The 13,156-nt window shown below is 37.2% G+C and overlaps 1 protein-coding gene across 10 annotated transcripts in view; it reads right to left on the bottom strand.

Moving 5' to 3' along the window:
* The window catches only part of PDE1A (phosphodiesterase 1A), a 400,450-nt gene that overhangs the window by 39,706 nt on the left and 347,588 nt on the right, over window positions 1-13,156 (bottom strand). For 4 of the 10 annotated variants that reach the window (XM_059891725.1, XM_015474638.3, XM_010801844.4 and 1 more), the window contains exons 14-15: window positions 13,003-13,148; window positions 5,996-6,330 (exon numbers count right to left, since the gene is read on the bottom strand). In XM_059891725.1, the coding sequence (XP_059747708.1) occupies window positions 6,212-6,330; window positions 13,003-13,148 (265 nt within the window). In that variant the 3' untranslated portion in view covers window positions 5,996-6,211. Of the gene's footprint in view, window positions 1-5,995; window positions 6,331-13,002; window positions 13,149-13,156 lie in introns of those variants that run through there. The other 6 variants (XM_005202257.5, XM_010801843.4, XM_024998854.2 and 3 more) reach the window with 3 other exon arrangements.

Below are 13,156 nucleotides of genomic sequence, written 5' to 3'. Positions count from 1 at the left end.
ATCAAGTAATCCATACTGGAGAGAAGGATTACCATTGTAGTAAATGCAACAAGGCTTTTTCCCGTAATTCCAAGCTTCTAAAACATCAAAGAATTCATACTCGAGGGCAGCCCTACAAATGTGATGCATGTGACAAAGCCTTTATTTTGCGTTCAAGCCTAATCAACCATCAGGTAGTCCATACTAGAGGGAAGTCTTACCCATGTAATGAATGTGGCAAGATGTTCATCAAACGTTCACACCTTAGGCTTCATGAGAGAATTCATACTGGAGAGAAGCCATACAAGTGTACTGAATGTGGCAAGGGCTTCAGGCAATGGTCTGATATCAGAATTCACCTAAGAATTCATGCTGGAGAGAAACCTTTCAAATGTAGCAAGTGTGGCAAATCCTTTACTCGGAGTTCACACCTCACTAGACATCAAATCATCCATACTGGAGAGAAACCATATAAATGTGAGGTCTGTGACAAGTTCTTCAGTCGCAATTCACATCTTGCAGGTCATTGGAGAATTCATACCAGGGAAAAACCTTACAAATGTAATGAGTGTGGGAAAGCCTTTAGTGATCGTTCAAGCCTAACTTACCATCAGGTAATTCATACTGGAGAGAAGTCTTACAAATGTAATGAATGTGGCAAAGCTTTTATTAAGCCTTCATATCTTAGGCATCATGAGAGGATTCATACTGGAGAGAGGCCATACAAGTGTACTGAATGTGGCAAGGCTTTTATCAAGCTTTCGCATCTTAGGTATCATGAGAGGATTCATACTGGAGAGAAACCATACAAGTGTACTGAATGTGGCAAGGCCTTTCAGCAATGGTCTGACATCACTATTCACCAAAGAATTCATGCTGGAGATAAATCATAGAAACGTAGTAAGTGTAGTGTAGCAAATCCTTTAGCCTTTGAAGCCTCAGTAAATACCAGGTGACCCATACTGGAAAGAGACTTTACAAACAATGAATGTGGCAAGGCCTTTTAGCAGGTGTTCACACTTTAGGCTTCATGAGAGGATTCATACTGGATAGAAATCATACCAATGTATTGAGTATGGCACAGCCTTTAGACAATAGTCCTACCTCAGGATTCACCAAAGAATTCACTCTGGAGAGAAACTTTACCAATTCCATGAGTGTGGGAAAACTTTTGCTCAGGGTTTACACCTCCCTAATCATCAATAATCCATAATCCATACAGGCTTGCAGATGTACTGAGTTTTGCAAGGCTTTTAGCTATTGCCTTAAACTCCAGGTTCACCAAGTAGTCCATACAAAACAAATGTAATGAATGTGGCAAAGTTTCAAATCATTGCTCACTTTTCACTAAATAAAGGGATCTGTATTCTGGAGTGAAAGCATACAAGTGTAGTGTGTGATAAGGATTTTACCCATATAGCAAACATTGGGGGACGATATAGGGTTGACACCTTCAAAATACAATAAACATGGTAAAGACTTTCCCTTGAATTCAAATATTATGCAACAATAGAGTCTATATTGGAGAGAAATCACTAAACTTTAGAATATACATCCTTGAGAGAAGCCACAAAAAAATAATGTGCATGCTAGTTACAGTTCACGATGGTGGAGTAGAAAGACAAGTATTCATCTTCTCCTGAAAGAGCACCAAAATCGCAACTAGCTGTTGAACAGCCATCAGCAGGAGGACATTGGTCCAAAGACCAAGAAGCCACAATAAGATGGTAGGAGGGGCGCAAACACTATAAAATTAAATCCCATACTGGCTGGGTGGGTGACGTACAAACTGGAGAACAATAATACCAAAGAAGTTCTCCCACTGTAGGGAAAGTTCTGAGCCCCACCTCAGGCTTCCCAGCCTGGGGCTCTAACAAAGGAACTGGGAATACCCAGGGAATCTGACTTTGAAGGCCAGCGAGATTTGATTATAGAACTTCCACAGGACTGGGGGAAACAGATTCCACTCTTGGAGGTCACAAACAAAATCTTGGCATGCACCAAGACCCAAGGGAAAGGAGCAGTGACCCCCAAGGGAGACTGAACCAGACCTACCTGCTAGTGTTGGAGGGTCTTCTCTGGAGGCATGGGTCAGAAATGGCTCGCCATGGGGGCAGGGGCACTGACAGTAGCAGCCTGGGAAGGTCCCCCTTGGTGTTAGTCCTCTTGGAGGCCACCATTAACCTGACCATAAACCCCAGAGCTGGGTTGCCTCAGGCCAAATAACCAACAGGGAGGGAGCACAACCCCACCCATCCATCAGCAGATAATTGGATTAAAGTTTTACTTGGTGAGGCCCTGCCCACCAGAGTGGGACCCAGTTTTTCCCACCCAGTCGCTCCCATCAAGAATCTTACACAAGCCTTTAGCCTCATCTACCAGAGGGCATATAGAAGAAACAAGAAGAACCACAATTCCACAGCAGCTAGAACAAAAGCCACATTACTCTAAGTTAATTAGGGTGAAAAAGAAGAGTTATATCACAGATGAAGGGACAAGATAAAACCCCCAAAAAACAACTAAATGAAGTGGAGATAGGCAACCTTCCAGATTATTCATGATTCAGAATAATCATGAAGATGATCCAGGATCTCAGAAATAGACTGGAGAAGATGCAAAAAACTGTTTGCCAAAGACCTAGAAGAACTAAAGAATAAACCAACAGAGATGAACAATACAGTAGAAAGAATCAATAGCAGAATAACTGAGGCAGAAGAACGGATAAATGACCTGGAAGACAGAATGGTGGAAATCACTTCTGCAGAACAGAATATAGGGGGGAAAGGAATTGAAAAAAAAAAAAAAAAAAGCCTAAGACCTCTGGGACAACATTAAATGCATTAACATTTGCATGATATGGGTTCCCAGAAGAAGAGAGAGAGAGAAAGGACCAGAGAAAATATTTGAAGAGATAATAACTGAAAACTTCCCTAACATGGTAAAGAATATAGTCAGCTTACCAGGAAGTTCAGAGTCCCAGGCAAGATAAATCTAAGGAGGAACACACTGAGACACATAGTAATCAAACTGCAAAAATTAAGACAAAATATTAAAAGCAACAAGGGGAAAATGACAACATAAATGGGAACTCCCATAAGGTTAAAAACTTGATTTCTCAACAGAAATTATATAAGCCAGAAGGGAATGGCACTATATATTTAAAGTGATGAAAAGGAAGAACCTACAAACCAAGAATACTCTAACCAACAAGACTCATTCAGATATGATGGAGAAAGCAAAAGCTTTCCAGACAAGCAAAGGTTAAGAGAATTCAGCATCATCAAACCACTTTTACAATAAATGTTAAAGGAACTTCTCTAGGAAGGAAACACAGGAGAAAGAAAAGACCTACACAAAATAAACCCAAAACAATTAAGAAAATGGTAATAGTACCATACATATCAATAATTACCTTAAATGTAAATTGATTAAATGCACCAACCAAAAGACAGACTGGCTGGACCAATAAAAACATGTGCATGTATGCACTTCGGCTTACCACATCACTCTCCTTAATCCCCCAAATTGTAGGTAATTATTTTATATTGTTAGGTTAATCATGTTCCTATTATGGCTTGCGATTATAATTATTTTTGAATCTTGGATGCTATTGATTGTGAAAACTGATAAACATCTTTTACTATTGTGATTATGTAACTGTTATTCACTTAATACCATTGTATCATGATTGGTCAACAGAAAATAATAGAATTCTATATCACCAAAATTGCCATTTAATGGAAAAACCTGTAATCACTTTTTAAAATCCAGATGCATAACAGAATTATCTTGGAATTTTTTGGAAAAATACAAATGCCCAGGTATTGCTTTTTTTCTCCAAAGCTCCAGATGTATTTTTTTTTTTCGAAAGCACTTTTTTTTTTTTTGGTCTTATTTTTAAACTTTACAATGTTGTATTAGTTTTGCCAAATATCGAAATGAATCTGCCACAAGTAAAAGAAAAAAAAAAAAAAAAGAAAGTGAAGAGGAACTCAAAAGCCTCTTGATGAAGGTGAAAGTAGAGAGTGAAAAAGTTGGCTTCAAGCTCAACATTCAGAAAACGAAGATCATGGCATCCAGTCCCGTCACTTCATGGGAAATAGATGGGGAAACAGTGGAAACAGTGTCAGACTTTATTTTTCTGGGCTCCAAAATCACTGCAGATGGTGACTGCAGCCGTGAAATTAAGACGCTTACTCCTTGGAAGGAAAGTTATGACCAACCTATATAGCATATTGAAAAGCAGAGACATTACTTTGCCAACAAAGGTCCGTCTAGTCAAGGCTATGGTTTTTCCTGTGGTCGTGTATGGATGTGAGAGTTGGACTGTGAAGAAGGCTGAGCGCCAAAGAATTGATGCTTTTGAACTGTGGTGTTGGAGAAGACTCTTGAGAGTCCCTTGGACTGCAAGGAGATCCAACCAGTCCATTCTGAAGGAGATAAGCCCTGGGATTTCTTTGGAAGGAATGATGCTAAAGCTGAAACTCCAGTACTTTGGCCACCTCATGCAAAGAGTTGACTCATTGGAAAAGACTCTGATGCTGGGAGGGATTGGGGGCAAGAGGAGAAGGGAACGACAGAGGATGAGATAGCTGGATGGCATCACTGACTTGATGGACATGAGTCTGAGTGAACTCCGGGAGTTGGTGATTGACAGGGAGGACTGGCGTGCTGCGATTCATGGGGTCGCAAAGAGTCGGACACGACTGAGTGACTGATCTGATCTGATTAAAATAATGTATACTTTCTTTAACTTATAAATACTACATATATGTTTTTATATATTCTTTTGCAATATGCTGTATCTCACAAAATCTTAAAAACCCTGAACACTGAATAACTTAAGAAATTCTATGTAAACATTAAGGAAACTGAATCAGCAGATAAAAACTAACCCACAAATAAAACACTGAGCTTAATGGTATTTTAAAGGTAGTCCTACCAATTTCACTTAAAGTCAAGAATTTTCAAACTCCAACTCATTTTATAAGGCTACTGTAATCTCAGTACTAAAACTAGACAAGGTCAGTATGAGAAAGGGAAACAACAGCTAATCTCATCCACAAATATAAATTTTATAATGCAAGCCAAAGTAACATATATATATATATATCTTACAAAGGTAATACATAACAATTGAGTTTATCCAAGAAACATAAGGTAGTTCAACATTAGAAAATCTATGAATATAATTCACTGCATGAACTAATTAAAAAGAAAAATCATGTGAATTATTTTAAAAAGCTACAGAAAAGACATTTGTTAAAACTAAATGTTTTATTTCAAATTTATTTTCTTAATATTGATGGGAATATAATTAACCTCATAAAGAGCAGATCAAAGAAATTAAGGTATATCAAACCATGCTGAAACATTAAACATCTTCCTTTAAATTCAGAGACAAGCTGAATGCCATCATTCCTTCCATTTCAGATCATTCTAGATAAACTCGCTAGTGTAGTTGTCTCAAAAGAAACAATCATAAAAGGTATACATTTGGAGAAGAAAAAACTGTCCTTTGTAGAAGTGCCTGTGTGTGCCTGCTAAGTTGCTTCAGTCATGTCTGACTCTTTGCAACTCTATGGACTCCTCTGTCCATGGGATTCTTCAGGCAAGAATACTGGAGTGGGTTGCCATGCCCTCCTCCAGGGATTTGTAGAAGAAAAGTATACAAAGGCAAATTGTATTTCTATACACCTGCAAGAAATACTTGTTCACAAAGCAATAAAAATATAAAGTACTAATGGGAAGTCCAACAAACTATATTCAGGAATTTTAAACATAGTATTATTAATCATAAATATTAAGTGATTACATAATATATTACATGCTTAGTAGGGTACCTAACATCTAATATCACTAACAAATATTTTCTGTCATCATTACTATTGTTATTATTACCAAAGAAAAATAAGTTTTCTGCTAAACATGAAAGAAGACATAAGAATGATAAGATAGATTTAAATAGGATGAATTAATATTATAAAGATGACAATTCCCCCAAATTTATATCAAAGAGATTCTAATAAAAACTCCATTATTTTCCTTTTTTTGGTGGAGCATATGAACTACTAAGCCAAAGTAGGTTTCAAAAGTTTCAGATGATTGGTACTATACTGAACACGTTCTACGCCTCTAGAGCAACTACGTAGGGAATATGTCACAAAAAGAAACTAGAAAGCACTGGTATGTTTGACATTTTTAATAGATATTCTAAAACGTCACGCTTGCCTTAAGCTAGCTCTAGGTTTTCTTCTGGTTCTAAACAGCTGTGATTTGCACACAATGCGACTCCAGGAGCGTCTCGGTTCTCACGGTGCCTCCTTTTCCACTTCTTAATCTTCTTTGTGCCTAGTGTTTTGGGGTTTGAATCAATATCAAATAAGTCATAAAATTACTCAGTACCGTAAGAAAAACAGTGCATTCCATTCCAGACTGACCACCCAGATTTCACCCTGGGACATAACTAGTTTTTCTCAAGTACACATTCTCTTTGAGAAGACAGGAAAGAAAACAGATCTGGGATTCATTTATGGTTTTAGTTTTAGTGGACCTAGGTCAGTTTGGAATTCTCACGTCTAAAGAGAATCCAGACTCTTAGGTAACTTAAAAAAGCAACTCTTTTGCTTCGAGGGAGAACAGATATTTGTGTTTGCCACTTGGGGCTGTTCTAAACAAAATCTAATCTACTCCTCCATCTCAGCTTCAGACACAGGCATTGTTCATGACATAGGAAGGCAGGTCACCAGTGAAAATGAGTTACTCTTATGTGGCACTTTATAAACTACACATTTCTTTTCTGTAAAGGATTTTCTTGGTGGTTAATTGGAAGTATCTCTCATCCACTGGCCATCAAATGTACTCTTTTTCTCATTTCCTTGATGCCTTGTTCTCAATGCTGCACTATAGACATTCAGAACTCTGGGGCATAAATGGAGACTGGTCAGAATTTATGGGAATGTCTGCTCCTTCATTAGGAAAGATATGATTTTCCCAATAATAACATTTATTGAGGGTAGGAAAAGTTATGTGATTTGTCTGAAAATCCACAGGTAGAAATAGAAAAGTGACTCTCTCCACCATTTCCCTCCACATGCCTCAGTAGAAAGACAGCCACATACTCTTAAAATCTTCTGTCTGCTCTTGAGTAGTACAGAAGAAGGTAGAGATTGGGCAGAGACTTAAGATGCTAAGGAAGGCTGAATAGATAATGAACGCGTTTACTCACTCTAAATGGATACCTTTAACCAAAACGAGTTTGGGATGGAAGAAAGCATTTTTTTCCTTTTTGTGTTTGCCATTCAAGGGCTTTACTTTTTGAAAATTCCCTGTATAAAAAATGAATGTGTAAAAATATAAAGATAGAGCTACCATATGACTCTGCAATCCCACTCCTGGGCATATATCCAGAGAAAAACATGATCCAAAAGGATACATGCACCCCAATGTTCACTGCAGCACTGTTGACAATAGCGAAGACATGGGAGCAACCTAAATGTTCCCGAGGAATGGCTAAAGACGATGTATGCAATGGAATACCACTCAACCATTAAAAAGAATGAAATAATGTCATTTGCCCCAACATCGATGGACCTAGAGGTTGTCGTACAGAATGAAGTCAAAGAAGAAATATTGTACAACATCCCTTATATATGGAGTCTAAAAATAAATAATACAGATGCACTTACAAAAGAGAAAGAGATGCACAGACTTAGAGAATGAACTTATAGTTGCCAGAGGAAAGGACGAGGGAAGGAATAGTTAGAGAGTTTGGGATGGACATGTACACACTGTTACATTTAAAATGGATGACTAACAAGGATCTACTGTTTAGCACATGGAACTCTGCTCAATGTTATGTGGCAGCCTGGATGGGAGAGGAGATATCTGGGGGGAAATGAATACACGTATATATAAGGCTGAGTCCCTTCACTCTTCACCTGAGGCTATCACATTGTTAATCAGCTATACCTCAATACAAAATAAAAAGTCTAAAGTTTAAAATAGGTTTAAAAAAGGAATGAATTTTCATACAACATTCTTTAACAGATGTTCTTAGATCCTGAATTGAACTTATTGAAAGAAATTATTCTTTTTAAAAGTGTTTTATTGATGACCCAGGAGCTACCTACCATGGAACCTAGTCATCCATACCATCCACGGCTCTAGGATTAGTGGGATGTTTTTGAGATAACTATGAAATATAGTTTCAGAGGTAGCATGAAAGTGAAAGTGAAGTCTCTCAGTCATGTCCGACTCTTTGCGACCCCATGGACTGTGGCCTACCAGGCTCCTCCATCCGTCCATGGGATTTGCCAGGCAAGAGTTCTGGAATGGGTTGCCATTTCCTTCTCAAGGGGGATCTTCCTGACCCAGGGATCGAACCTGGGTCCTTTGCATTGTAGGCAGACACTTTTACCATCAGAGCCACCAGGGAAGTCCAGAGGTAGCATAACGATGATTAAACATTTGCTCAGAACCTTGATGTTTAATTAATATTCCAAAGTTCTCAGCATCATATAACCTGATTTTTTTCATCTTAATGCAATTATAATAAGGAAACCTTCATCTTCAGTATATTTCAGACCAGAGGTGATGGCAATGGGAAATTACAATGGCAGTATCTGATACACACTGACTTCAAAACAGAAGACTGTTTTTGTTGCTGTGTTTTTGCAGCAGATCACATTTAAAAATCTTTTATTATGAAATACTCTATTCATAAAAATGGATTATATTATATATATAAAGCATGTATGTTAGGCATAACCAAATGAACATCGGTGTTCACTTAGAACTCAACTAAAGAAATAAAATATTACTAACTCCTAAATAAATTCTCCATCCTTTCCCTAGAACAATGATGAATATTTTCCCCTATCATTCTTTAGTGTGTATTCTAAAACCTATTATTCAGTTTTCAGTTTTGTAAACTTTCTATAAATGGTGTCTTGCTATATTACACAGCAGCTGCATATTTTGCTTAATATTATTTGTCTTTCATCCCTGTTAATATTCACGATGAAGGTTTATATTAACAGCTGTATGAACATGAATAAGAATCACAGTTTATGAATCCATTTTGCCACCGTTTTTAGGTTTTTTGCACTCATGAACAATGCTGCAATGAACGTTTTATGTCTTCTGATGCACATGAGCAAAAGCCTCTCTAAGGTAAAAACATACAAGTGAGATTTGGGGGAAATATAGCATTGCATCCTCAGCTTTGCTAGAGAATGCCAAAGTGTTCTGCAAAATGATTATAGAAATTTACTCATACACGGTTAACATTTAAGAAAACCGAAAACCGGCATTATTCTCGACTCTTCTCTGGATTTCACATGGCACATCTAATCTATTAACAAATTCTCCCAGTTCTACTTTCAGAATATATCCAGAATCCAATCTCTGTGCTGTCCCTTCCCACTCGTGCCTATTGGATCAGGTATCCACAGTTTAGACACTGTCCCTCCACCGCTATTACCCGTAACGAGCCCACATCTTTGTTCTGGGTCATGAACAGCAGCTTCTTGCCTCCTTCTCACCACTCTCATTTTTACGTAACAAACATAATAGTTTCCATTCTGTAGTCAGAGCAATCCTTTTAAAATTTCAGTTTGTATCATTTTAGTTTTCTTCTTTAAAATATATTGGGTTTCCTTTCTCTCTTGGACCCAAACCAATGACGCAGCATCACGTTACCATCTACCACATGTCTACATTATTCCCACTTGCCTAATTTCCCTGTTTCATTCGCCTCCTGTTATTTCTTGCATGTCAGCCAAGCTCCACCCCCAGTGCTGGTCATTTCCTCTGTCTGAAAACTTATTTCCCAACCCCTTATACCAGACCTCCTCATAGGTCTTTCTAACCTCCTTCATGTATTTTGACATTATTACCTTCTCAGTAAAATCTTTCCTATGCACCTTATTTAAAATTGTAATCTTGCTCCTAAGTTGAATTCTTTCATGAAGGTAAGTGTCTCTAGGTTTTTTGTTTTGTTTTGTTTGTTTTTTACTGTACTCCTAATTCCTAGAACACATAGCAGAAGCACAGTAAGGAATAAGTACAATAATAAAAGCCAATTCATGTAATGGCTACTATTTCAGGTACCTGTAAGAAAATTATATAAATCAACTTATTTAATTTTCCCAAAACCCATGTGGAGAGAGAGGACTTCAGTTGGCCTGCACAGAAAAGAAGCACAGCATTGGAAAACATGGACAAAAGCAATTATTCCATCACACTGGAAATTAATCAAGGCAACACGACACTTTGAGAAGCATTTATTCTTGAAAAATTCCTGGAGATTCTGGTACAAACGGCAGGAATCTGGACCTTCTTGCCTGGAACTGCTCTCAACCTCCCCCACCAACACCAGCTTGAGAATGGAAACCAGCTTTGCTGTCACAGGTAGATGCAATTTGTTGGGATAAGACAGAAAAAACAAAACAAAACAGTTTCTCCAATATAAAGTGGTGGATTTAGTTTAGAACAAATGTGGAAACCCCACATTTGCAAGCTTGAGATTGTGGTCCAAGTTTGGAGTAACTGCTAAACCATCAGGATTTAACAAAAAAAATTCCCAGCAATCAAATAGACCTGGAAGGTCTGATATAGCTCTCCTATGGTTATCTGAGGAACATATCTGGCTGGCAGAGGAAGAACCTTGGAGGGGTCTTCCTGCACGAGCTTGATTTTTCAAAACAATGTTAAAAAGACGTTGTCCTCTTGAATTTCAAGATGTTTTAAATTTTAATTACTAAATATAAAGTCTATTTCTAAAACTTTTAAAAATAAAATATCAATTAAAAATTGTTTTAAGGTTTTTCTGTTGTTTGGTGGAAAGGTAAACTTACTGGTTAACTTTTCTGTTATTTACTATTGATTATTGATTACTATTATTATTAGATTTAACATTTTCTAATTATGAAAATAATAGGAATAGAGTACAAATATTTCAAATGATAAAGAAATATATTGGGATAAAAAAGAAACCTCAAGCAGTAAGAATGAAGGCCACACAAGTGGGAAAACAAAAATAGTAGATTAGGAATGTTCCTCTGAATTTAAAAAGTGGATGGATACTGAATTTTCTTGAATGTTCTTTCTGCATCTCTTGAGGTCTTATATGTTTCTTCTTTTATCATTAAGATGATGAGTGCAGTAATAGAATTTTTAAATGTAAAACCAAATTTGCACTTCTGGCATAAACCCAATGTGGTAGTAAATTCAGTCTGCAAACCCATGACTTCAGTAAACAGATGCCCTCAGGAGAGATCCTGTCTCTAGAGTTTCTTTATTTCTCTGAACTTCTGTTTTATCTTTATTTGAACAGGTCCTATGGGTGCCAGGTCTTCCCTGGTGGCTCAGATGGTAAGGCATCTGCCTGCAGTGCTGGAGACCTGGGTTCAATCTCTGAGTCAGGAAGATCCCCTGGAGAAGGAAATGGCTACCCATTCCAGTATTCTTGCCTGGAGAATTCCACGGACAGAGGTGCCTGGTGGGCTACAGTCCATGGGTTCGCAGAGTCAGATACAACTAACACTTTGATTTTCACCACGGGTGCCAATTTCTTTTCAGCAATATTTCATCCAGCATTGCTAGTTGTTTTTCACCATATTTCTTTAAGTTTATCTAGTTTACCATTGCATTGGAAATAGAAACCAAGTATGTAATTTTATAAATAAAATTTAACGTAAGTTTCTTTATTCAAACGAATGCTCTACATAAGTACCCTTGGAAATTATATTATTAAAATGCTCTATGATTTTAATTTGCTTAAAGCCAGACTTCCTATGTTCAAATCTTGGTTCTACATTTTATACCTGCAGGACTGAGTTATTATTACTCAATGTCAGAAATGTAAGTTGAGAACTTCATGCAAATCTAAAATTTACCTCTGTATGCAACACAATAAAGTTTATTAGAAAGAGAGCAATTGTAGTACTTAATCCAATTCTGACACAGAGCTTCCTTTATTACAAATAGATTCTAAGTGATGGATTGATATTTGGGGTTCACTGTTTATTTTAGTTAAAACTTTCTTAGAGAAGAGTGCATTTTGGTCAATTGAATTATTGGATTTGTTGAATATAAATATTTCAACTCATATTATTTTATGTGAATATAAATATTTCAACTCATATTATTTTAACTCATATTCAACTCAAATATTTCATACTTTCTTGAAAGATATGGGACAGTATAATAGCATGCAGTGGGAAAAACCTTGGGTAGAGAATCAGTTTTGACTCTAGCACTTAGAAGCTGTATGATCTTCTATCTCCAGACTGTAAAATGAGCGTAATATTTTCCACTTCAAAAGACAGTTGTAAAAGGAAATAGGATAATACATGTAAAATGCCTGGTACATAGGAGGCGTTTCAGAAATCTTGTTTCCCTCCTGTCTTCTATTTCTGAGAATATGTTCATTTGTTTTCCCTTCTGAATAAACAGATTCAAAGCGAAGTTTATTCATTCACTCTTTGATTCAAAAACACATTCAATAAATAACTTTAAAGCACCTATGATACGCCAGGGACATATTTCTTCAGTAGCAGATTACAAATGACCTTTCTAACTCATTAGTGAAACTGTCAGCCAAAGAAATAACTTAGTAAAACTGAAAAAAAAAAAAATCTCTGACACAAAGTCTTGCTTTCCTAGTGTAACACAAAATCTATTTGGAAAGCTGAAACACAGGATCAAAAGCACCTCTAGAAATGGACAGGAGGATGCTATGCCATGTAAAACTTTGCTACTCTTTCATTGTCCCAGCCTTCCTTCACATCCACTTCACTGTCACCCACGTCAATACCTCTACAGCCTACATGGCACACACAGAGCAGAATTTCTTTATATTTAACAGTCAAACCAATTTTCTTATGAATAGCCAAATTATAAATACCTCTAAGAGCTTTCATATTTTGTAAAAGAGGAAATCTAGGGAGAAACACAATCCAGCATCTCAGAGGAGGCATTAGGACAGGGAGGGATGGAGGAAGGCCTCATAAACTGTACCTTGAGCAGCTAACTCTTTCCACCTCTCTTTGTTCTGCTGGATGATGTCCACCAGGCTGTTTTTGAAGCTCTTCAGGTCCACGCTGGCAAGGGAGTAGTCGGGGGAGTAGGTTCCATCATTGGTGGTGCCTTTCATATTTGATCGTCTAAAGGA

Source organism: Bos taurus, chromosome 2, assembly GCF_002263795.3.
Source record: "Bos taurus isolate L1 Dominette 01449 registration number 42190680 breed Hereford chromosome 2, ARS-UCD2.0, whole genome shotgun sequence".
Classification (NCBI taxonomy): Eukaryota; Metazoa; Chordata; class Mammalia; order Artiodactyla; family Bovidae; genus Bos; species Bos taurus.
Note: the sequence above shows the minus strand (reverse complement) of the source record. Positions and strands in the feature narration are given on the sequence as shown.